Source organism: Pimephales promelas, chromosome 9 (genome assembly GCF_988280905.1).
Source record: "Pimephales promelas chromosome 9, fPimPro1.hap1.1, whole genome shotgun sequence".
In the NCBI taxonomy this organism is placed as follows: Eukaryota; Metazoa; Chordata; class Actinopteri; order Cypriniformes; family Leuciscidae; genus Pimephales; species Pimephales promelas.
Genome location: NC_142777.1, coordinates 6,591,272 through 6,618,343, shown reverse-complemented (window position 1 = coordinate 6,618,343; position 27,072 = coordinate 6,591,272). Strand labels below are relative to the sequence as shown.

Below are 27,072 nucleotides of genomic sequence, written 5' to 3'. Positions count from 1 at the left end.
AAAAAAGAGATTAATCTTTTGTTTGTGAAAAATCAACTTAAGAAATTTACTTTTTCTATGTTCAGTGATCTTTCAATTTTCTTTTCCTTGTTATGGCACAATGTTGTGTCTATATAGTGTTGATATGGCAACTAGTAAATACACTAAGTTGTGTCATGCTAGCAGGTGTGGAAAGTTTTAAACCATGTGTGTTACCTAACCCTGTGTTAGGTTGTCCGCCGCTCACCCCTGCAATATAACTTGTATTGTTTTTTAAAGGGACACTCCACTTTTTTTGGAAATATGCTCATTTTACCACTCCCCCAGAGTTAAACAGTTGGGTTTTACCATTTTCGAATCCATTCAGCTGATTTTCTGATATTTAGAAGAATATCAGTAAACAGACAGTTTCTGGTCTCATTGACTTCCATAGTATATTTTTTTCCTACTATGCAAGTAAATGAGACCAGAAACTGTCTGGTTACTGATTTTTCTAAATTTCAGAAAATCGGCTGAATGGATTAAAGTGCATATATATATATATATATATATATATATATATATATATATATATATGAAGAGTTCAGATGCAAAAGCCTCTAAATGCCATTTGAAATTTTCTTCTTTAATGATGATTTTTATCAAACTTGTATATTTAAGTTCAGTAATTTCACTTAAATGACAATTAACAGGTAATTATCATTGTCATTTAAGTGAAATTACTGAACTTAAATATACAAGCTTGATAAAAATCATCATTAAAGAAGAAAATTTCAAATGGCATTTAGAGGCTTTTGCATCTGAACTCTTCATATATATATATTTCTTCAGTCAAAAATAAATTAAGGTTTTTGATGAAAACATTCCAGGATTTATCTCCATGTAATGGACTTCATTGGGTACCAGATGGTCCAAATGAGAGTTTCAGTGCAGCTTCAAAGGGCTTTAAACGACACCAGACAATGAATAAGGGTCTTATCTAGCGAAACGATCTGTCATTTCAACAATAAATAAAAAAGTTTAAGTTTTATAAGCACAAATGCTCGCCTTGCTCTGTTCTGTGATGCACGTTCATGACTCTCCTGTTCGAACTCGTTCATCAAAACGAACAAATCTTTTTTCGAGTCATTTCATGAACCAAATGACTCTGAAAAAAGATTCGTTCATCCAGAATCCTGGAATGTTTTCATCAAAAGCCTTAATTTCTTTTCGACTGAAGAAAGAAAAACATGGACATCCTGGATGACATGGAGTGTGTTTTTTATAAGTGAACTACTCCTTTAAGTCATTATACTTTAGTGCAGAGTAGACCAGGGGTGTAAATTCTGTCAAACTCCGCTCCTGGAGAGCCACAGTCCTGCAGCAGAGGTCAGAAGCAGCTCTGCATCAAAGGGATAGTTCACCCAAAATTCATACAGGGTTCCAATTCCATTCCATTACAGGTTTGAAACAACTTTGGGGTGAGTAAATAATGACAGAATTTTAATTTTTGGGTGAACTATGCCTTTAACAAACCAGAATTAAGAAGTTTACATACCTTGGCTAGTTGATTAAACGATGGAACAGAATCCATCTTGTCGGGGGTCACCACAAGACAGTTATCATTTTAACCATTAGAGGGCAGAAAATCTTTCACATGAATTGATGTCTTCCATCAACAAAACTAGAACCTAACAAATTTGAAACTCTTTTCGTTTGTTGCATTAACCAGATATTCATAAATTATTAAAGATAACAAAGCCATTCCTGTATAAACCATTGTATAATATTTAGATTTCTTAATACAGAAAATATTACAAATATTAAAAATCACAACATTTTAGAAATAGGGAAAATAATATTAGTAAAATTTTAAGTTGTGCATTCCACATTAGAAGGGAAATTTAGGGAAATCAGGATACATGATTCAAATAGTCCTTCAGTATTTTTGGAATGTCCAGACAATCTATGGAGCACATTTTGTTTTCCGTGGGAAGAAACTTCCATAAAGCAAGTCGCGCCTGAGACATCAGTGGTTTTGGACAAACTGTATAGAGAGGATTTGGTGTTACAATCACAAAAGAGAGTGAATAACAAAATAATAGCAGAGCACATGCACACACACAAACACAATATTTGAGGCTATAGTGAGCACCTCATAGAATCAGTGATTTTCAATCTTAGCAACTACATGCTAATTTCTTTCTAAATCACAGGTTTTCAACTCCGCCCAAGAGATCCACCACTCACCACAATTTTTACCGTATTCTCTCTTATGACACACTGGCCACATATTCACTTTAGGCCTAACAATGGTGTCCGTTAAAGGTATAGTTCACTTTGAAATTAATTTTTGATATGTTTTAGCTTACCTCAAGGGAATCCTAGATGAAGGTGTCTTTGTTTCCGCAGTATTTTCAATTTCGATATTTTTAGGTCAAACCGTTCTTGTCTGTCAGTCATATAATGGATGTCCATGGGGATTCAATGACTCGTAAATGTAATATAATGGATGTCCAACAAATGTAAGTACACATTGATGGCCTAAAACATGAAACGAGCGGTTTGTGCGAGAAAACGAACAGTATTTATATCGTTTTTACCTCTTGTAACGACAGCCGCAAAGCGCCCGCGCTCTCAGATCACTTGGACGTGGCTGTGGTTACAAGAGGTAAAATCTATATAAATACTGTTCATTTTCTCACACAAACTGCTCGTTTCGTGTCTTAGGCCATCAATGTGTACTTGCATTTACAGTTCATTGAATCATGTTTAATTTGGACCTTGTTTGAGGTGGACCCCATAGACCTCCATTATATGACTCATAGACACAAACGGTTTGACCTACATATATATCAAAATTGAAACTCCTGCGGAAACAAAGACGCCTATCCCTAAAGAACTATCGCTTCAAGTCCATGAGACCGTAGGGTGTCCCATCTGATAGTTCTAGGTCTAAGAAGGGTGCTCGCGAGCGCCCCCTTCACTGCCGATCTGCGCCCTCGATGTACACTTTTGCAGAGCCCGCACTGAAGAATGCTCCACAGCAGACTTCTTCCCGACAGTCAAAGCGCCGTTACGTCACGAAAGTGGACTCGTAGGAAGACCGTAGGCATTTCTCAATACAAGTACACAAAGTCTGGACTTGCCAAGTTTACTTAGGAGAATGAACTCCCGAGGGAGGACGCAAGTAGGGCCCTATAAAATCGGTTTTATTTTTTCCCAAATTCTGTTTTTTCCGTTTTAATTTTTGCAAATTCCGTTTTTTCCATTTTAATTTTTGGGAATTCAGGGTTTTTTTTTACCCTTTAATGTTATTATAGTTGTAAAAAGAGCTTTTAATGTTGCTTTTAATGTTAATGATTAAAATGTACACAAATAAAATAGGCATTTACTCTTAAAATGACAAATACTGCATGATGCAACATAACACTGTACAAGTACTTCAAGTAACAACAAAATATGGTTATGAGCTTTAAACTGTCCTGTAAAAATAAATTATATTAGTTAATATAAGTTAAAATAAAAGTCACACTCTAGCTGCGTCGTAATGTGTATACTATCCATCCTAAATAGTATGTGACATTACGGTCAATACTATTTCGGGCATAGTATGCACATTGGGACGCAGCTTCTGTCTCTCGCGCGCACTGTCGAGCGCTCTCTCGCGATCGATTCAGCGATCGTGGAAATTATAGGGCCCTATGCAAGAAGGAAGCCTCCTTTTCATTTAAAAAAAAATACATTAAACATATTAAGTCACATTAATGTAGTTTAGGCAGAGTACATTGATTATCTTCACTCACTGCATGTATATTTATAACAGAACACGACCCTGCCTCTTCGTTTAAAAAAACCCAACAACAAACATGTGGTTCAGACAATATGTGCATGTACTCTGATTATTTTCACTGTAATACAATTAAATATGCCATAAAACACAACCCTGCCTCTTTTTGTTAAATGTCAGGTTTAATGATCAATAATAGCCAGTATAAAAGGTATAAGAAGCAAAGTCAGCACTTTAGTAGGCTACAACGGTAAAGGTAAAAAGCCTAAATAAATAAAGTTATCAAACTTTGCTCTCAGCCAAAAAAATTTGATTGGGAACTAATTATAGATTCATGAGACAAAAGATTGCCAGTTAGATATACACAAGACGAATTATACCTCATGTTTAAGCTAGGGCTGCAACTAACGATTATTTTGATAATCGATTAATCGGACGATTATTTTTTCGATTAATCGGATAAAAATTTATATTCCATTTTTTTGTTTATTATAACAAAATAAAACCCTAAAAACCACACTCTTTTGTGTGTTAAACAATCTACTTAATACAGACAACTTCATTATAAAGAAAAACAACAAATAAAAAATAAAAAAATGACCATAACCTATGACAAAAATGCTATTGTAAACTAGATTAGTGGATAACTCAGCAAAACTTAGCCTAGAAATATCACAAGTGCACAATAATTTTAAAAAATCTGAACATTTAGTGAAAAAAAAAACATTCCTTAGTGGGGAACAAATAAGAGACAATAAGTGTAGCACTAACTCTGGTAAAACGTACACATTGCTCTTTGTATTGTTGTTATACATTCATGAAAAACATCATAAAAATCAGATGCACAACTGTTTTAAATGTAAAGGACAGCTGTTTAGTGAGGAAGCAAAATATAATAGATAGGACAGAACAAGAAAGGCTATTAATAAGCTTTCATTGCGCAAAAGTATCATGACATGATCATGAAAGAGCTGCACAAAGTGCTTATGCGCATCGCGAGCGCTGAATGATGCGCTTGAAGCAACACGGAGTCACAGGGCGGCGCGCAGCTCTTCAGTGTCCGCCGCATTAAAGTTAAAAGCACCAAGGAAAGAGAAAGACATATTGACTGTGTATTATACAGTATCTATGCAATAGTTTATTAAGCCTTTTCTTTTAACAGTTTTAAATTTCAGTTAGGCTACTGTGCACGTGAAGAACAATTATACTGCGCCGACTCTAACAGACACTCAGTAGAAAGTGATTAAGTTACAGCAATAAAAGTCTAGCAAGATAGAAAAACCATCATAGACCTTTATCTACGGATCAATTATAATAATAACATTGAAATCATCTTGGAAAGAGATCATCATGTTAACTGTTGTAACGCGACGCGCTGTTTGAACACCGAATAGAGAATGACAGACAGCCGCAGTGGAGGGAAAAGCTTAGGTTAACTTGAATTTAATGACTTAAATATACATTTCTATCTCACATTATACTATAGTATGGCTTCATAAAGTATACACGATTAACGTAGGTCACCTATTTTGTTTCAAAACGGCGAATTTACCGAAAGGTGAATGATTTTCGTGTATGCTGCATGATAGCGGTTTCCTGATGCCCGCAAATTAGTTCAAACTCACGGAATCAAGAGCGCGCATGCGAGACAGAAGATAATGTGCTCCAAACCGTCCGTGTTGCGCGCGCGAGCAGCGTCATTGGAATCGCGAACGAGCAATGACAACAGAACCGGAAGAGAATACAATGCTGAATAAAGTCGTTGTTTTTGCTATCCCAGACAGCAAACTGACATTGAATCAACGTGGAAACGACGTCTCTCATGACATTGAAACAACGTTGATTTGCTCATCGAATTAACGTTGAACCAACGTCAGACGCGGCATTCTTCAAAGCTAAATGAAATCGAAAATTGGTTTGCTTTCATAACGTTGAAACAACGCGTTGATTTCTAGTTGATTTTCCGTTAGTTTTGAAAGAATGACGCATCTGACGTTGGTTCAACGTTAATTCGATGAGCAAAACAATGTCAGATCAACGTTGTTTCGATGTCATATTTCCACGTTGATTCAATGTCAGTTTGCTATCTGGGATGTTTGGACCAAAAAGTATTTTCGACGCTTCAAAAAAAATTGAACTAACCCACTCATGTCACATGGACTACTTTGATGTCTGTATTGCCTTTATGGACAAGGACAGTATACCGTAAATACATTTTCAATGGAGGAACAGAAAGTTCTCAGACTAAATCTAAAATATCTTAAACCGTGTTCTGAAGATGAACGGAGGTCTTACGGGCTTGGAATGACATGAGGGTGAGTCATTAATGACAATTTTCATTTTTGGGTGAACTAACCCTTTAACAGTTCTAAGCCTTATCTTTAAATTAAATATCTATTTATACACCACAACTGGCAATCAACAGTCTTGATAGGATACGAACCACCAAAACAGTTTAAGATATTTTTAATTTTTAATAATTTTTTTAAAATAATTTTTATTTTATTATTTATTTATTTTTGACATATGAATTAAAATACTTGATTTGGAAGTTACAACATATTTTATTTATTTATATTTAGTAATATCTTTTGGCCTACCCACAAGTTACGTCCATGCACTAAATCTAAACCTACACATCACAAACACTTTGATCGAAAAGAACAGATTTAAGTGCACATAGAGTGCTAAAAGTGAATTTAGAGGATTTCTTGCGATGTTGAAATAACAGGTCTTAAAGGGAGAGTTCACCCAAAAATGGAAATTTGCTGTTAATTTACTCCCCCTCAGGGCATCCAAAATATAGGTGACTTTTTTTTTTCTTTAGTAAAACAGTAAAGAAAATTTTTAGCTGAAATAGTTTGTCCTTGGTGATTCATAAAATGCAAGTCAACGGCTACTGTCACTTTGCCAGTGAAAAAAACATATGCAGACAAACCAAAATGAATACCCATGGCTCCTGACGATACATTAGCCGCCTTTTCAATGCCGGGTCAGGCATGCTAGTGTGTGCCAGGGCCAGTCGCGTTTCCACTGTCACTTCCGGGGCTTGATTGGGGCTTACTCGGGGCCAACGGCCAGGATTTCTGGCCCGTCGAATACCTTCGGCCAAAGCGGGCCAGCTTGGGCTACAGGCTCGATCGAGGTAAAAGGCGGAGTTTATCGGTGTTATAGAACGTTATGATCTGAAGCAAGATGCACATTTCACTTTTTTATATTGTGCAAAATGATCAATGAAGAAATGAAGTTCTAAAATACATCGATGCTGAATTTTCTAAGCGAAGCATTCAGCGAGCAACGCTTCAAGTTCAGGAAAAAATTAAAAAGTTGCGGGCGGAGGATTGTACAAGGTGATTAAAACGCACTATGGACGAAGCGCAGCTCAGAAAAGGAACTTGCCATAGTTCGACTTGATGGTCGATGTGCTGGTTCACCGTACCTCTGTTAGTGGCGACTCGCGAGACAATCGGGACACTATTGCAGCCACGGCCGGTAGGTTATCATCTTAACTTAAAAAATAAATGAATTCATAATACCAGCTGAAATGGGTTGGGTTGTATGTCGTTTTATCCAGAAAGGTGTGTTAAGGCCATTGCACACTGAGTACGAAATTTTCGTAAGCGTTTTTTCGTGTTCGTCAGCCTAAAAATTCGTCACGCACCGAAACCTTGCACTCTGAGTCCGATGCGTATTTCTTAAACCTTTGCGGGAAAAAACGCAAAAATACAAAATGGATTCGTCAAGCAGTGAGGATGATTTTGTTGTCCTCTCTCTTATTGAAAAGAGAAGAAAGAGAAAATATTACCTCCATTCAATCCTGAAATTGCGTCGAGAGGAAGCACCTCCTTATCAAGGAGTTGCGAATTTATCCCGAGCAATTCAAAATTTACCTCAGAATGTCAGCGGGACAGTTTGATGTTTTGCTAGCGATTCTGGAGCCACATTTTAAAAACAACACCATCAATTTCCGTGAACCAATCGATCCTGAACAAAGACTGTCCGTATGGACACACAGACACACACACTCACACACACACACACACGCACGCACGCGCCCCAGTGGAAGCGCTGGGCAGACAGAACAGCTGTATAGGCTACAGGTTATATATGGTACCTAAATAATACATTAGTTATCGAATTGGCTGCTCAATCACACCTTAATCGATCCGAAATTTCAATCTGATTGAAAGAGGAGGTTTTCCTTTCATAATCCAATCGAGAGAAGAGAACAAACACTTGATCGAATTGAAAACTGAAACTGAAAGCACTGCGCATATGATGTGCGAGCTCCTCCCGGCCCTGAAAAAAAACTCTCAAAATGCTGGCTGTGGATGCGAAAAACGCAGAAAATCGAACCTGATCTGAATTTTTTTATGACGGACGAAAGTTTCGGAGGTGGTGTGCAAGCGTGATTGACATAACGTGAGGTCGAATTTTTTTTTTTTAACGTGCGGAAATTTCGGCTGCGAATTTCGGACTTGGTGTTCAATGGCCTTTAGGGGCGGGGTTTAGGGCAGCGCTGTGGGTGTTTGCTGTTATCTCACATTCATGAGATACATTAGTGTTTAAAATTTTCGTATGCGTATTTTCGTGTTCGTCAGCCTAAAAATTCGTCACGCATAGAAACCTTGCACACCGAGTCCGTTGCGTATTTATTAAACCTTTGCGGGAAAAAACGCAAAAATACCAAATGGATTCGTCAAGCAGTGAGGATGATTTTTGCCCTTATTGAAAAGAGAAGAAAGAGAAAATATTACGTCCATCCAATCCTGAAATTGCGCCGAGAGGAAGTCGAGTTCCTTATCAAGGAGTTGCGAATTTATCCTGAGCAATTCAAAATTTACCTCAGAATGTCAGTGGGACAGTTGGATGCTTTGCTAGCGATTCTGGAGCCACATATTAAAAACAAGACCACCAATTTCCGTAAACCAATCGATCCTGAACGGAGACTGGCAGTGTGTCTGGTTTGGACCAGGTATGGACACAAACACACACCCGCGCGCAGCCCGGTGGAAGCGCTGGGCAGACAGAACAGCTAGGCTGTTATTGTGTATATATTGTGCCCAAATAATACATTAGTTATCGAATAGGCTGCTCAATCACACCTTATTCGATCCTAAATTTCAATCTGACTGAAAGGAGAGGTTTATTAATTTCATAATCCAATAGGGGTGGGCGATATGACCAAAATTGTGTTTCACGATATGACTAATTTTATTTCACGGTAACGATATATTTCACGATATAGTTATTTATATAGTTATCCTCAAAAAAAAAAAATCTCTTTAAATCTCATGCATTGCTTTACTTCATCAATCAGTTTATTATATAATTATAATAGATATAATATAATTATAATATTTTTTTACCACATGTGCTTATTATACTGCGTTTTTAACGGAGAAGGGTATTCCTGCACAACCGGACTCTGCACACACTGTTGTTTTAACGGGATTGTTTTTGTTATATTCTTTTTGTTATATCTGGCAACCCGTCAGTTCAGAAGTGACAAGAAGGAGAGCAGCAATATGAAAACCAAACCGCAGCTACTGTTAGTGTTGACTAAGTAGTTTAAATTATACACAACTTATAACAGTGCGTCGAACACCGCGCGCTCCCTCTCAGTGGTTGTGCATGCGCGCGTCTTTTACATCAACAAAATGCGGTCGATTAATTTGAGAGTGAATTTGTAATCACGGATCGAATCAAAGGAAGATTTTATCAACTGGTCCAGTAGGCAATTGTTTGGAGTTAAAAATAAATATATAACTCGCGCTGCATATTTAGTAATTTTGCCTCAGAAACAGGATTATACATTCGTTTTAACAAGCAGGATGTTCATTCATGCTGAAAGCGATTTTCATGTTTAAAAAGTAACTATACATAAGAGAAGGAAAGATGCGGATAACTATACATTATTTAAGGTTATTTCTCGTAATGAAATTGATATAGCCTATGAAATGTTGTTATCAAGTAACTTCATGCTTTCCCTGTTGCGAACGTGCACTCCTCTAAACTGTAGCCTGGGTGCTGCTGCTCTGCTCAAGTCGACGGCTGCCTTTCCCCCCCGAAGATATCACGTTAACAACAATCCTTTAGAAAATGTAATTCCTTTGTGGATCCTCTTGATCTGCTTTCTCCATGTTTCTTTGACAAATCTCAGCATCAGTGTCAAGCGCGCTGCACGGGAGTTAACCACGCCCCCTTATTTGCATTTCGCGGTATACACGGAATAAAAAAATCTGTTACGACTGACGTTTTCTATCGCGGTAACGATATATATCGCCATATCGCCCAGCCCTAATACTAAGCTAATGTTAAATTTATGTTCATTAATAAAAACAGTAACATCTGTTTTTTTTTTTTTTTTATGTAACGACCACATTTTTATTTGGTAAAATTTTATATTCTGCCTGAGTTGTATTAAAATTAACCATTGGTCATTCAGTCTCATGCATTTAGATGATGATAACCACAGATAAAACCAGGCATAGCCTATAACTTGGCACCTCACTATCATGGCAAAATGCAACTTTATGGTTTCTGTGGTATTTGTATGAAAACAGTGGCCTAACAGTTAAATACATTATTAAATGCTGTACTTATATTCCATAAGACATTTAATGAATTGTCTACATTAATAATATTATACAATTAAATATGTATCCCACATTTCATGGTGCAGTTAATATTACTTGGCTAACCTTACAGTAAATCCATGGTAGGCTAAATGGATTCAGTATCAATTCAGATTCTGACTGGATCGTTGCACGCAGTGTTTCTCCTTTTTGTCAGCGGTGTTTTATCTGCCCTAAACTGGTTTAAACTTGACATCTGTGTTCTTCGCTGAACTCAAACGCTTCTCGCTGGATGTCTTGAGTGAGACGATCAAAGCAATCGCGTCTGCTCTAGCGAGCTCGCGCTGCGCTCACTGCCGTTTGGACTTTGAGCCGAGCGGATAAATGCTCCGTGTGGCGCGCGCGGTTCAAATGAGTTTCGTTCCGCTTTTGGCGCATAAACATTATCGAACATTTATCGACCTCTTGATATCGTTTTATCGAGAAAAATTATATCGCGATAATTATCGTTATCGTTTTATCGCCCAGCCCTATAATCCAATATAGAGAAGAGAACATAAACACTTGATCGAATTGAAAACCGAAACTGAAAGCACGGCGCATATGTGCAATGATTTGAGGACGAGCTCCCCCCGGCCCTGAATTGTCAAAAGACCTCTCAAAATGCTGGCTCTGGATGCGAAAAACGCAGAAAATCGAACCCGATCCGATTAATTTTATGACGGACGAAAGTTTCGGAGGCGGTGTGCAAGCGTGACTGACATAATGTGAGGTCGAATTTTTTTTTTTAACGTGCGAAAATTTCGGATGCGAATTTCGTACTCCGTGTGCAATGGCCTTAACTTCCGCGGTACAAATGAAATATGTGAAAAGAGGTTCATTATTTATGTACATTCACGTATGTCATAATGCGACAGGAAGCTCGAGCTCCAGACTGCTGTAAACATGCTATTGTATTACAAGTAATAATGTTGTAAATAGACATGTGCCGGTATTCGGTAATGCGATAAATCGCGGTAATGAATATGCACAATATTGTTATCGCGGGCTCTTCAAAATACCGTGGAAAATAATAGATTCTAATTTAGACTTTTAGAGCGCGCATTAGCTGCTTATTTTCCTTCAACCGCTCAAACACTGCGTGCTGCGCAGAACAAGCGCGCACTCTGATGTAAACAATCCCCACATGTATAAGCACTGTGTGCATGCGACAGTGCGCACTAGTCTAATGTAAACAATCCTCACATGATGAAGAAGCATGGCGGAACGCTCCCGACGATTTATCCCCGCAGGGCTGCCAACTCTCAGACATTCCGCTTTAGACTCAAGCTTGACTTTCAGACAGGACGCGGAATACGCGCGCGACACGCAGGGATGTTTTGTTGCTGCGTCGACCTGCATCGACCACGCCGGTGTTAAAGTTCAAAATAGTTAAACTTTTTATTTGTAAAATAGCAAATCGCGTTGTATCTGAAGGGCAACGTTGAACCAGCGTCGCGCATTCCGCTTCCTGTCTGAAAGGCGCTTAACGCATTTGACACTTTTCACACACTCTCCCACAGAGAAAAATCACAGAGCAAAGAGGACACTGACACCGACAGACTATACAGAGCAGGTTACTTTTGATATGAAAGTTGTTATTGATAAATTGAAGTTGATAAATCAGCTCTTCTGATCACAGATCGTTGCTCCTCAGTTCAAGTAAACCGATCATCATGTTACTTTCGTTTTTATTTAAAGATACATTATAACTTACCGAAAGGTATATTTACTTGTACATAATAAAGATCAATCAGTGTTTTCAAACACGGAAAGAGGTCAGTAACACTGCAGGAGAACAGTTGTGTCAAAACGTTACATTTACCTCAGGAAAGCCATTTAATGACCAGCACATTATAAAATAGCAAGGAGTAATTTGCTAAATATTATATTTAATTTCTCTCTGTATGTTTACAGCATTATGTGAGGTTTTTTTTTCTTGAGAAACATTAACAGACTGAGGCCTGCCTAATATTTATCCAAATGCGTCAATATTGAATTAAGACTGAAATCAAATCCAAGAATTTAATTGAATAATACAAACAGTAACCTACCAGTCATTGTAACATGTTGTCACTAAACTTTAAACAATTTGGTTTAGTTTACCATATGTTTTGAAAATCACACATTGATACAAGTTGAGGTTTTTTTTAGAGACCCACAATGCATCTGTTTTTCTTGAAATATAATTTCATTAAAATATCGTGATAATACCGTATACCGCAATAAAAGCTCAATCAATTAACCGCAGCATGAAATTTGATACCGGCACATGCCTAGTTGTAAATAATGTTCAGTTTTCTTAACAGACCGGTCATTTCTCTTCTTAAAATCTCCATGTATAATCAGAAGCCACGGGTAATATTTTGATTTAAATTTTGTGATTCACCAAGGACCACGGTTTCAGCTAAACATGTTCACTGTTCTACTGAAGAACTCACCAACATCTTGGATGGCCTGAATGTGAATAAAATAACAGCAGAATTTTACTTTTGAGTGAACTATATCACAGATGAATGTATTACAGACTTACCTCTCTCTTTCAGCAGAAGCATTACTGCTTCATTTTGCCTGGTTGTTTTGTCAACCATTATAGTGGGTAGAAAGACGTTTGCTCCAAAGTCTATGAGCAGCTGAATGTATTCTAGCCCACAGCCGTATCTCAGACACATCTCCAGGACAGTTTTAGGCTGTTTGATCCTGGTCAGCATCTTTTCCTCAGTGCAGTTGTAGTCTGGGTTCGCTCCGTGCTGCAGTAACAGTTTGAAGCAATCCAGATGGCCATAAACGGCTGAAATGTAGAGTGGTCCTCGGCATGTCGTGGCGTTCGAGGCCCAGTCGGGCATTTTGGGCTTGACGTCTACGTCAGCTCCGTGTCGCAGAAGCTCCCTCAGGATGTCCACGTCACCCTCTCGGGCCGCGGTGAGCACCGGGGAGCAGTTGTTATGCAGGCTACCGTTAGGGTTTGCACCAGCTTCTAATAAAGCAACAGCACAGTCTAGGTGTTTGGCAGCGACGGCCGTGAAAAGTGGAGTCTGAGCTTTGACATCTAGGCCGTCCACCTCTGCCCCGTGAGCCAGGAGGACCTCGAGACAGCGCAGGTGACCCTGAGCCGCAGCAGTGCGCAGTGGAGTAACCGGGATGCCCCAGCCACTGCGATGGTTGATGCATTTCCTGTACTTATCCTGAGACAGGAGATCAGTAAGGAGTTTGTCGTCATCTTTCAAGACGGCTTGATTCAGTTCCTGGCAACAGTTTGTGTCTTCTTCCTCATCCTCTTTGGGTTGAAGAAGAGAAAAGATCTTAGAGATGTCCATCAAACTCATGCTGGTGGACTTATCCAAAAGCATTCTTCAGCAAACTGCTCAAGTCTCCATTCGACAACAGGAAAGAAATAATTCAAATTACTCTCAAGCTCTACAACATAAAAAAAGATCAAAATAGTTGTTACATTTAAAGCAAAGCACACTCAAAATCATCCTTTTGTTTCCAAGCCCACACTTAAAGGAGAACTCCGGCGAACAATGAACCTTTGGTCTAATAAAACATCGGTACCTAGTCAATCGTTCTCTGAGATTTGTTTTCATGATAATCGAATGTAAAGAGTTTTATCTCTAAAAACTGTTTAGCGTATAATGCTAGTAATGGGGGCATTGACTAAGTAAAAAGAAATCGCTAGTTCATACCACCAAAAATGCTCAAAATAGCCCCACACTAACGCAGTAACATAATGAGGGTCCATACATGCAAAACGAAGCATTGAGAACTTTGTAAGTGTACAGACCGTTTAATAAGAAGATACTTTATGAAGACAGTTCACTTCGCGTATACAGACAGGAGCCATCTTAAAAAATAGTCTCGATAAGTCGATCCCCGAACGCCGTTCATACAGTTCAGAAGTTCGTTGAACTTCATAGAGTTCAGATCACTCAGCACGACGTTCGTGGTTTGACTTATCGAGACTATTTTTTAAGATGGCTCCTGTCTGTATACGCGAAGTGAACTGTCTCCATAAAGTATCTTCTTATTAAACGGTCTGTACACTTACAAAGTTCTCAATGCTTCGTTTTGTATGTATGGAGCCTCATTATGTTACTGTGTTAGTGTGGGGCTATTTTGAGCCTTGTTAGTGGTATAAACTAGCGATTTCTTTTTACTTAGTCAATGCCCCCAGTACTAGCATTATACGCTAAACAGTTTTTAGAGATAAAACTCTTTACATTCGATTATCATGAAAACAAATCTCAGAGAACGATTGACTAGGTACCGATGTTTTATTAGACCAAAGGTTCATTGTTCGCCGGAGTTCTCCTTTAATAGCCTTGCTGATATTCATAGCTTAAGAGCTTTCATAAACAAAGTTAATATAATATAGATTACCTGTCTTTTTAGACACAATATTTAAAGGGATGCTTCAGGATTTAGCATTAAGCTTTGTATAAGTAGGAAACCTGTAGTGTTTTCAAATGACCATGCTTTCCACCCTCATATCCCCCTGAGACGAGAGATTTATGTGTTTTTTTTTTTTTTTATCAAAAATCGTCATTTTGCATCATCTGAGGATTTTGCGTCCAGAGGCTAAAGACTAAAGTAAGTAGAAGGGGCTGTCTCACCCGCCCATAGAGGGTGGATCTCACTCACAGAATGAACCAACCCGATCTCACGACCAAATCGTACGAAATCGACGCATGATTAAAAAGTGTCTAATTCGTACGACCTCACTCGTACGATTTTGCTAAATCGTACATATTTTACGAATTGGCCAATTCGTATGAATTCGTACGAATGACCTACCCCTTACCCCGCCCCTAAACCTAACCATCACGTGGGTTTATACAAATCGTACAAATTCGTACGAGTGAGGTCGTATGAATTAGTACGAATTAGACACTTTTTTAATCATGCGTAAAATTTCTTACGAATTGGTCGTGAGAGTGTAGCATGAACACATGGTGTCGGCCATCTTTTTTTGGAAGCTAAGCTAGCAGTCTCTTGTTCTGTGGAGAAAGCTGAGTAGTAGGGGTTACCATCCTCTTTTTCCCAGACATGTCCGGCCGTCGATGTCCGGGATTGAGCTTTTACTTTCTGCAGTCGCCATTCATTGTTTTTCATGCACACTTTTTGTTTCAATATAACTGAATTCATTCCGATTGGTGAATCTAAATGTAGTGCTTAAATGAACGCTAAACAAGGGATCGGTTGATGAGTGTTTTAACATTACTAAGAAAATTCTCGCTCCTCCGTGAGAGATACGAGACCGGCGCCGTTCTCCCTCCCTCGTCCTGCTCGCTACAGTAAACATGATGAATGGCGACTGTAGAACGCAAAAGCCAAATCCCAAAACACATTTTTGGGCAGACTCATCACGGAGACTCACTAGTAGCCTAGACTTGTTGTTTAACTACTGCGCTCTGTTACTGGTAGGCGTGGCCTCCTAGGGCAGCGATGCAAGTGCATTCTGGGAGTTGTTGTCTTTCATCCACATAAGCCAAAAATACATTTTATGGCTTTTCTCAGTCTAGAAAGCTCCAAATTCAAAAATAATTTCTCATTTCTTCTACATAAATGGCCCATTTTAAATACACATTCATCTTTCCAGAGGTGAAGTATCCCTTTAATTGTCTGTTTTTGCTTTAGTTCCGAACGAAACAGGATCAACTGTTACACATTACTGAGCAGCAAAGCAACTAATCATCCACATATCTGCTAATGCATAATAATGCGTTTTACATAAATAATATAAAGCATAACAGTGAACATTATTATTTAATATATTTATTATTACTCACCCCCATGCTGTACCAACTCTGTAAGACCTTCATTCATCTTTGGAACACAGATGAAGATATTTTTGATTAAATTTGAGAGGTGGATCACTGCCACATAGGCTGCCTAAGGGGTTGAAACTGAATACAGTGGCTCAAGTATATGTTTATCAAGCGACGAGAATACTTTTTGTGTGGAAATAAAACAAAAAAAAAATACTTTATTCAATTATTCCTTTTCTTCCTTCGCGCCTGAGACAAGAGTTCAAGAGATTTCCACGACGCATGCGCGAGAACTGAACAAGAAGTAGTAGAATAAGAACGCAAGAATTCTCACGCATGTGAGACATTTTCTTCAATGACTTTCTGGGCCGTCAAGTTTCAATCCCTTAGGCAGCCTATGTAGCAGTGATCCACCTCTCAAATTTAATCAAAAATATCTTCATTTGTGTTCCGAAGACAAATGTGTGTGTGTGTGTATGTGTGTGTGTGCGCATGTAATTTATGCTCTTAATCTTTTTCACACTGAGGGCAGATACACATTGGCTGTATCTGAAAACTGAAAAATACTGCCTCCGCAGGCAGGATACGGAAGTAGGATGTCTCCTGAGATCCCGTCGTCTGATCAATTTTTGATATTCCACAATCCTGTACGTTCAATTCTCTGATTGTTGAGCTATAAAAAATAAAGATGGCTTCTGAAATTTGAGGTTGGTGATCAGTTTGTGTGTAAAGTGAACATTTTGACCAACTTTTACCACTTTTGATGACATTTCTAATTAGTATTGTAGTTATTTAAATAATGAATTTGTTGTCACCAAAGTTCTCTGTTTTGTTATCAATCATTAAATCGTTACGCTGCCTCAGAAGTCTGTCTGAAATCAGTTTTGTGAGGTATCTTCATGTATAAACGCGGTCTGTTAAGTCATTGCCTGACAGGGCAGGGGGGCAACAAGTCAGTTCCTGGAAGCTGCCAGGTTTTGGATGCAGCCTTTGTCCCACCAGAGCACTCATAATGGGAGCACATATTATAACAGGGTTACAGTGGATCACACTGGAAATTTGCCTGATTTTCTTAGCTTCCCATCACATTTGCATGTCCCAAAAGATAAAAAAATAATAATAATAATTTGGTGAATGAAAAATTTAGAAAACAGAAACAGTTGATTATCAGAAAAGAATGTCAATCTATTCACAATAAAAGAGGAGGAAGTCAATGTAAAACATAACGTCGCAATTAAATTTGTCGCCATTAAAATTTGGAGGTACAGTATTGTGGACTATGCGCTAATGTAAATGTCTGCACAGATTATGCAAATTACTGTCAATGATAGTTTTACATCTGTCTGTACTCAGTCTACCCTTTATACTTAAAGGGATAGTTCACTTTGAAATAAATTTTTGATATGTTTTAGCTTACCTCAAGGGCATTCAAGATGTTGGTGACTTTGTTTCCACAGTATTTTCAATTTTGATATTTTTAGGTCAAACCGTACTTGTCTGTCAGTCATATAATGGAGGTCTATGGTCACCATCGCAAAGAGCATGCACAGAGAAGTCCAAATTAAACATGATTTAATGACCCGTAAATGTAAGTACACATTGATGGCCTAAGACACGAAACGAGTGGTTTGGGTGAGAAAATGAACAATATTTATATAGTTTTTATCTCTGTAATCACAGTCACGTCCAAGAACTCTGAGGACGAGGGCGCTTCTGTCTGCGAAAATGCGGAAAGCCCCGGAAGTGATCTCTCGCATGTGTTCGTCACTCATTGTTTACACAGAGATTTCAGAAGTTTTACCTTTCACTGTGAAGATCTAAACATTTAGATATACAGGAAATTGCAATGGAAGACGCTTTTGATACATCAACAGACGACGTTGATTTATTTATTTATTTTTTTTCACAACCGTGCGACTTCGCGGACCGAAGCGCCCGTGCCTTCTGGTCACTTGGACGTGGCTGTGGTTATAAGAGGTAAAAACGCTATAAATACTGTTCGTTTTCTCACACAAACCGCTCGTTTCGTGTCTTAGGCCATTCACGAGTCATTAAATCATGTTTAATTTGGACTTCTCTGTGCATGCTCTTTGAGGTGGTGACCATAGACCTGCATTTATATGACTGACACAACAACGGTTTGACCTAAAAATATCAAAATTAAAAATACTGCGGAAACAAAGACACCTACATCTTGGATGCCCTTGAGGTAAGCTAAAACATATCAAAAATTAATTTCAAAGTGAACTATGCCTTTAATGAACATGCACTAATGTTTATAGATAGTTCAGTACAAGCCTATGCTGTTGTAAATATCTCAAAAACAAAGACAAAATATTTTCATTTGTGGGGGATTGGTTTTAAGTAACACACAATTTGTACTATTTTGTTTTGATGTGGATGGAAAACTCCCATTAAATTAAATATTATAGCCTAATAACAATTATGTAGTACAAAGATGCATATTATAAATAAATATTGTTTGCCAAAAATATTTAAAACAAATGGTAATTTGCCCTGATCTGATCTTTTTTTTTCTGAAAACAGTTAAATTAAAATCTACCTTTTAGTTTAATCTATCTTCATTTCACCGTTAAGTCTTGTCTGTCAATAGGATTTTGCTGTTAATTTGTTAATAAAAAGATTTTGTTGATTAAAGTTATGATAGACAGGATGGGTTTTCATTTGGTGCATTGAACTGACAAAACATATCCTAATGTATGAATAGATGTTGGAAATCATTGCTAGAGAAAACAAAATTTGTGTAATTGAACATTTGACTCAAAACCAAATATTAACTGAGATATTGCCCTCTAAAAACGATCTGCTGTCCTGTGATAAATAGCTCTGGTGTCCATTATATTTAGCATCTGTTTGCGTTATAGTCACAGTCTACCAAATGGCACCCATGAACAGAAATCTCCAATTTAAGCATATTTATTTATTCTAATATAAGTCACTGCTTCTATAACTACTTCAAAAACAAACTATGCCCATGTAATTTTTGTTAAGTAAAGTCACAAATGCCATCATTAACAACAGTTGATATTTCAGCAATAATAGTGTCAATCCACCAAGAGAAGTTTGGAGGTACTTTAAATGACACTTAATGCAGGTTATTAAATGCTTCTGCTAATAAAAGTTTTTGTAGCTTACCTGTACAGTGTGTAGTATCCACAGAGAGAAACACATGTAAGCTTTGTAGCACTGAGGGTTAGTGTGACACAACCAGATCTGAGCAGCCACAGGGGCTAAGTTTAGGATCGGACCAAACTTCCATTCTTGGAGGGCCAGAGGATGGGGTTATAATTAGAAAGGTGATAGACCTGAGACAGCTCGAGCTGTTAGTGTAAGTTTGGAATGTCATTGGAATGTGGTCTATAACTGGATAATAACCACTGAGAACATTTGCAAAACAACAATGTTGTATTGAAACTATTAAGGCTGTAGTATTTTATGTTATAGTATCATCTGGTACTTTTGTCTTGATAACTGTCATTGAGTTGCAGCTGTCGGGGGGCTATAGATGACGTCAGCTGCTGATGTACCTAAGTCCCTGAGAGACAAATGTTCTGAAGTTATTTTTGTTTTCTTACTCTTTTGGAGTTCAGATTTCGAATTGATGGGGAGGGGTTGGGTGTCACTAGACTAATATGGCCTAATTTGAATTCGAATTTTACAATAATGAATGTAAAATGGGCAAAGTTTATTTTTAAATAGCCCTGGGTACTGTAGTCACTGTTGCACTTTATCAGGATGAGGCCATGTAAATACTGCTGGGTCAACAGTGGAATATTAATCGAAATACTGTAGGTCCACATGTATGAATATTTACGGTACAAAAAGTGTTGAGATGGAAACAGTAGAAACATTCAAATATTCATAAAACAAGTGATTTAACTATTGATCAACAATTTATTTATAACAAAATGATTCGTTCTCTTTAGTTAAAGGATAAATACTAGTGTATGTGTGTGTTGTGGTTTTAAAGGGTTAGTTCACCCAAAAATGAAAATTAAGTCATTAATTACCTTCGTTCGTCTTCGGAACACAAATGAAGATATTTTTGATTAAATTTGAGAGCTGTATAACTACCACATTGGCTCCTAAGGGACTGCCTCTTGACGGCCCAAAAAGTCAATGAAGAAAATGTTTAAATATCCCAAGTGACTACCGTGGCTCAACTATATGTTTATCAAGCGACGCGAATACTTTTTGTGCGAACAAACAAACAAAAATAACGAGTTTATTCGACTATTTCTTTTCTTCCTTGTAGGCCAGAACAAGAATTCCTTAGATTTCCACGACGCATGCGCGAGATTTGCGATCTGCTTACACCAGCTTAGATCGCAATTCTCGCGCATGCGTCGTGGAAATCTATAAGGAAGTCTCGTTCTGGCCTACAAGGAAGAAAAGAAATAGTCGAATAAACTCGTTATTTTTGTTTGTTTGTTCGCACAAAAAGTATTCGCGTCGCTTGATAAACATATAGTTGAGCCACGGTAGCCACTTGGGATATTTAAACATTTTCTTCATTGACTTTTTGGGCCGTCAAGAGGCAGTCCCTTAGGAGCCAATGTGGTAGTTATACAGCTCTCAAATTTAATAAAAAATATCTTCATTTGTGTTCCGAAGACGAACGAAGGTCTTACGGGGTTGGTACAGCATGGGGGTGAGTAATTAATGACTTAATTTTCATTTTTGGGTGAACTAACCCTTTAATGTCTTTTATTTTGAAATTTACCCATGTTTCCTGGTTCCTTGTCATGTGATACAGTATGATCATGTCTTGTTTTTCCCTTGTCAGAAATTGTCTTATTATAGGGAGATGACTATAATATTGTCTTATAATAGGGAGATGACTTTAACTTTGGAGAAAACGTAAAGGCTAACTTGGGTCACCTGAGGCACCTCAGCCTATCATGTAATGGCAGTGATGTCAGTGCCTGCAGTTCTTGTTTTATGAAAGTCATTTACGGCTTACGTTGATCAGTTTCTTGTGGATTATTAGTGCATTGGTCTTGTGAACAAATGTTCTACAGGGCTCCAGACTGCGACCAAATGGTCGCATTTTGCGACCAAATTTTGAGAGTGTGCGACTGAATTTTACATCCAGTCGCACATGTGCGACCAGTAAATTTGCCACACGTTAAACGCATGGTTAAGCGTGGAAGGGGCGCGTCAATGAATCCGTGACAAGAATCGCGCGCATAAACGTCTGTGGGAAAGAGACGGAGACAAATATCACAACCTGCTACGTGCGTCTGAGCAATAAACGATCTATCGACTCGTTACCTAGCAGCGAATACAAACAAAATGAAAGTGGAACTAAAATACGATACTCGTGATTAGGACCGTCGAGCAGCAGCACCAGCGACCCGAACCACTGACAGTAAAAAAAAGCCCCGAACTTGCCAGTCGTGGGCCGATCTCGCTCACGTGACACTGTTAGGAGATCCAGTGAATGAATCCATTGAATTCGCTTCAGAATTAATAACGTCAACACCACGAGATCCAGTGACAAACATTCCGATTCGGCGCAGAGTTCTGTTATAAACCATATATAGTAAGTTATAAGTAAGTTATATAAGTTATCATATCAACAGCGCTGACGTGGAAACCAGGATAAACACTTATAGAAGGCTTTCAGTCCACTAAATCAGCAGCTCACCATGGATTTAGGCTAATGTTGTAACTTAACTCTAACCATAAATATGATAATGTGGAAGAAATAGTCAAACACTTACAAGTAGCCTACTACACATCTTTTTCTAGCACTTCAAAATCAAAACTATAATATCATATATAAATATTTTATTTTTTGTATTTTTTTATGTGATGATCAACACATTTTTTGTTCATCCTTCAAAGATTTTCCTAAAATAAACATTTTTAAGATTTTTTTAAGACTCTTATTTAAACATTTATTTAAAAAATAATAACACCATTGTAAACAGTAGGAATGTTTATTGGCTATTTTCACTCCATGTTTTCAAATTAATAGTTTTGTTTTATTTAATATTAGGCCTAAGACATTATAAATGATAACTAAAGTTAATTTCATCTACACCCTAGTGATTTATTGTCAGCCCCAGTGCTACTAGATTTTTTTTCTTTTTTTTTTTTTTGTAGAACTCGGTGTGAGTTCTCAGTTGAGGTGGTGCTACTTTCAAATTTGAGTCTGGAGCCCTGTGTACTTGAAATAAAACAGCATATCATAATGTTAAGTCTATTTATTATTGTAGAATTTGTCAGTATTACAGTTGTTTTGGGGGAAATTTGAATAATTGCTTTGCGAGCTGATTTAAGGTGTGCCCCTAAATTTTCTGAGTGTGCTCCTAAAATTTTCAGTCAGGGGCAACAGCTCTCCTAGTAAAAAAAGTTAGTCTGGAGCCCTGTTCTATTAGTAAGTAATAAGGTACGAGAGGCTGTGCTGTATCGTGAATGAGCAACGGCTGAAGGGCGTTGTTAGTTTCGAGAAGTGGAGTAACCCCTTCAGCCATTACTTGTTCACGATACAGAACTTGCCTCGAGTACCTTATTGCTTTTAAAAAAAGGTTACCACAAATACAAATATTTAAGTAAAGAAATGTATTTGCAACTTTCATGAAGTAAAGTCAATAAAAGCATTCCTTTTGCTAAAGAAAAAATAGTCCCTGACCGTGAACAGCAACAATGCTCCAGTGTGAACACAAAGGATCTGCAGTGTTGTGCAGTGATGCATAGAACCGTTGGGTGAAACGGTCATAGCCGTGTTTTATCATGAATAAAGCACAGCTATTGACCAAACAGAATCAAGGATTGGAACTAACCGTTTTATAATTGGTGTTATATCACTAGTAAGGGTACAAGTAGGACTGTTTGTGGAATATGTTTTACTGGAGAAAAAAGAGTGGAAATAAAGAGACCCGCATCTTGGATGCACTTGAGGCCCTTGGGGCTCGCAACATAAGTGATGGATTAAAATAGTGCCACCGCAGAAATAGGTTAAATTAAAACGGTGTTTACAATGTGAAGCAGTAAATATAAAGGCAGTTAATATAACAGCAGCAGTAACGTATTGTTTAGTTTGTTTAGTACTCGGTGATTTTCAGCGAATGCTTGTGCACTGATGCATCATTTTTCCTGTCCTTTTAATTAAGCCTGTTATCTTGATGTGTAAGTTACCTCTATTCCATTCTCTTTTTATAGCATTTGTCTCAAGTTTTAATTGTTTTTCGAACGCGATCTACTACGGCTCTACGCTGAAACGGTTGTTTTCAGTCTTTCTATATTTATTTGATCAATTTATCCTTATAATTCAATAATTAAATTTAATTAAATGAATTATATTTGAGATGTTTTTAGTTTATATCTTCACACTGAACAACATGTCTGTGTTAATAATCGTCTGATTAATCGATTATCAAAATAATCGTTAGTTGCAGCCTTAATTTGCAATAGTAAAAAGACCTGAGCAGACATTTGTCCATTGCCTGGGGATAAAATAAAATATGTATCTTTCTAAAAAAAACGCGGTCTATGCAGACAACCTAGGCTCCACAAATGGCAACAAAAACAAACTGCGGCAACCCGCTCCACGAATCGTAACAAACTGTTCCAGCCAATAACTGACAAGAAGGCCCTGGGGGTGGGGTTTGGGGGTTCATTGCGCGGATGAGGAGGAGGGAGGGTCTATCTAACCTCTGTTTTGTTTGAAAATACTTTAAACGTCAACAAGAAGTCACATCACCCGACATTGCTTAGAGCACGTTTAAAGGTGCCATCTGACATAATAAATCAAATCCTACTCCATATTCCAAAACAGATGGGGGCAGTATACCTCCAGAAAATGAGTTGCGCATGTTATTCAAATCATTTGACATGATAGTAAAAATTTGGAAGACCGCAGTTTCACGTGGAGCATTTGGAGATTTTTAGAGATTAGAGACTCAATGAACAACATCTCAACACTAAATGATGAAGATCGCCTCATAGACGCCTGTCTCGAAAACAAGCTGGTGCATTTCGACGACATGGGAAAATAAAAGCTTGGGCAATTATTTGAAGTTTATGGTATTCGTTTTGTTCATATTACACCTTTATTGTTAGTTTGAATTAATTTGACAGACAGTATTCGCTGATGTTGATCAAGCTAGCGCCATTCAGAGCTGCCAACTCTTAACGAATTCACAGTGAGACACGCAATTGACACTTAGCAAGCAGGTTAGTTAAAGGGTTAGTTCACCCAAAAATGAAAATTAAGTCATTAATTACTCACCCCCATGCTGTACCAACCCCGTAAGACCTTCTTGAAGTGGTGTAAGCTGGTGTACGCAGATCGCAAATCTCGCGCATGCGTCGTGGAAATCTATAAGGAAGTCTCGTTCTGGCCTACAAGGAAGAAAAAAATAGTCGAATAAACTCGTTATTTTTGTTTGTTTTTTCGCACAAAAAGTATTCGCGTCGCTTGATAAACATATAGTTGAGCCACGGTAGTCACTTGGGATATTTAAACATTTTCTTCATTGACTTTTTGGGCCGTCAAGAGGCAGTCCCTTTTAGAATTTACCTAGCTTGATTGTAAATCGTTAACCACACATTCCTAAAGAATAGTTTTAAGCAGTACGTCAATGAAATATTGCTGTTTTTGTTACGAAGACAACTCAATTCACACTAGTGAATAGGAGCTACTTCATGGATACTTCACATTTGGGTCATGACTCATGATCACCCATCTCAGTGTTTATTCTGCGATAAAAGACGGCTGGATGTACATCCCTTACTTCATTTCCTATCTAACCAACCAACAAATGAATTAAAACAACAACAACAGCAACAAAAAATATATGAAACTATATATTGTGTTTTATCTGTGTTCATGTTAGTAAAAAATTAAGTTGTTGGTTCATTTTAATTAATTCAGTTAAAAAGTAATGTTAATAAATGGAAACGAGTAACGAGTTTATGTGGAGTTTTCTGAGGTAAATATGACGATACATGACATTGATTACAAGCTGTTTAATTGACGTCCTTCCACGGTTGAAACGCAGATTGAGCGAATCAATGTGACATGATAGGGATTTCGATAAGTTGTACTCTATCTTTTAACACACTTTCAGATGCTCATTCATGTTCATTCATGTTTATTTGGCGCTGTGACTGGTATTATTAACCCGGAAGAGAGATCAGCGCTGCTTCTCTGGAGCTGCGCCAGAGCGATCTCACGCCACAGCGCCAAAACGCAATTTATGTTTTTTAATTTCTAAAGAAAATGGACGTAATTTGAAAATTGAGACTTTGTTTCATATCAATAGTAACAAAGGACAAAGATTATTGCGATTTGTTGGATGCGCACATCCGCGATGTCTCATTCATACAAATGAAACAGGATGACTAATCGATTCTTGAGATTTAAGAATCGATATCGGTTTGTAAAAATGAGAATCGATTAATATCAAGAAATCGATATTTATTACCCAGCCCTAATAAACGTATAAATACATGTGGTGTGACTTGACTGTATAGTGCTAAATTACAGAGCTGATTGAAACATATCCAAATGGCTGTGATCAGATCTTTCTCACTGCTGTGTTTTCAGGGTGGACCGAGTCGCAACCCCCACCCCTACCTGCAGGACATTTGCATCTCTATGGAGAACGGCTTCAAAGACCAGACTGTGAAAGTTTTACCTTAGACCTAAAAATACACATGCTTTAAAAAACAAGTCGTCCTATCTTAAAACAATTGAGGTACTGCTATGATATTTCTTTTCAGATGTGGTAAGTTAAACCAACATAAATATGAATGCCCATGGTAATCTGCTATTTCCCTATAACATCATTGTGCAGATTTTTATTTATTTATTTTTTACATCGTGGTAAATTACTTTTTCCTGTCTTTTAAAATCTTTTAAATAGTAAATTAATTTGATCTTGCCTACCTTCTTTAAATGCTGCACCATCCCATAGTTTGATATTATTTTTGAACTTTTCTTTATTAACTTTATCATGTTTTATCTGCCATTGATATAGGTTTGGGTTCTGTGCTCTATTTAAAATGCATACAAAAATGTGAGTAATTATGATGTATGAAGTACTAATTATGAAAAGGACTTTTTGATGTTTACAACTGGATTTAAAACCAATTTACCAATGGATTCCACCCTTATTTTGAACTAGCTATTTGGTTTCAATCACAGATGCATACATTTGCATAACAGAACCAATAGTAATGGTGGCTAACCATGGTTTATCTGATGGCCCAATCACTGCTCAGATAGCAGAATGCATATCTCTCTATTCTGGGCATGAACTTACACTTCATTGTTTGCCATTTGGAAGAGCACAGCTTAAGAAGACTTCTACAAGATTGTGTCCTACATTGGAGAATTATCTTTCTGTTATAGTTTAAAGACTTATCTACCTACAAGATCCTAAGAAAAAGCGCACTGAGCCGTTTCTCATCTCATTTGTTTTCTTTCCGAAGTAAAAGGTAAGTTGCATATTCAAACTTCATTTTATGATGATTTGTAAATGCTAACGTTATAAAATGTTTTTGTATCCTCTTTTAATGTAATGTGCATTCAGATTGGTATTATTGATAGTCTGTTTTTTTAAGATGATTCTTTTGAAATACTTGATATAAAACGTATAGAAAAAAATTTAGTAAATTTTCACCCACATTGTCATGTTTTCAATAATTTATTGTCTATGCAATTCTAAAGATTGTGTATATATATATATATATATATATATATATATATATATATTTATTATTTATTTATTTTTAAATTTTTTTTTTGACTTAGCATATGCAGTATATCCTATATAAAATATTCTTAAATTTTTCATTGGAAAATGAGAACCCAAACAGTTTCTCCTGAAAAGGGAGCCTTGTACTTCATTGCTTCTGTTTTGTTAAAGATGATTCTTTTGAAATACTTGATATAAAAAGTATA

The 27,072-nt window shown here is 37.4% G+C and overlaps 1 protein-coding gene across 1 annotated transcript; it reads right to left on the bottom strand.

Moving 5' to 3' along the window:
• Positions 1-1,842: 1,842 nt before the first annotated feature.
• Positions 1,843-13,715, bottom strand: asb12b (ankyrin repeat and SOCS box containing 12b). Its single transcript, XM_039694256.2, has 2 exons — positions 12,899-13,715; positions 1,843-2,005 (listed from the first exon to the last, which is right to left on the bottom strand). Exons 1-2 carry the CDS (start codon positions 13,713-13,715, stop codon positions 1,872-1,874), a joined length of 951 nt encoding a protein of 316 aa, XP_039550190.2. The 3' UTR covers positions 1,843-1,871.
• Positions 13,716-27,072: the final 13,357 nt, after the last annotated feature.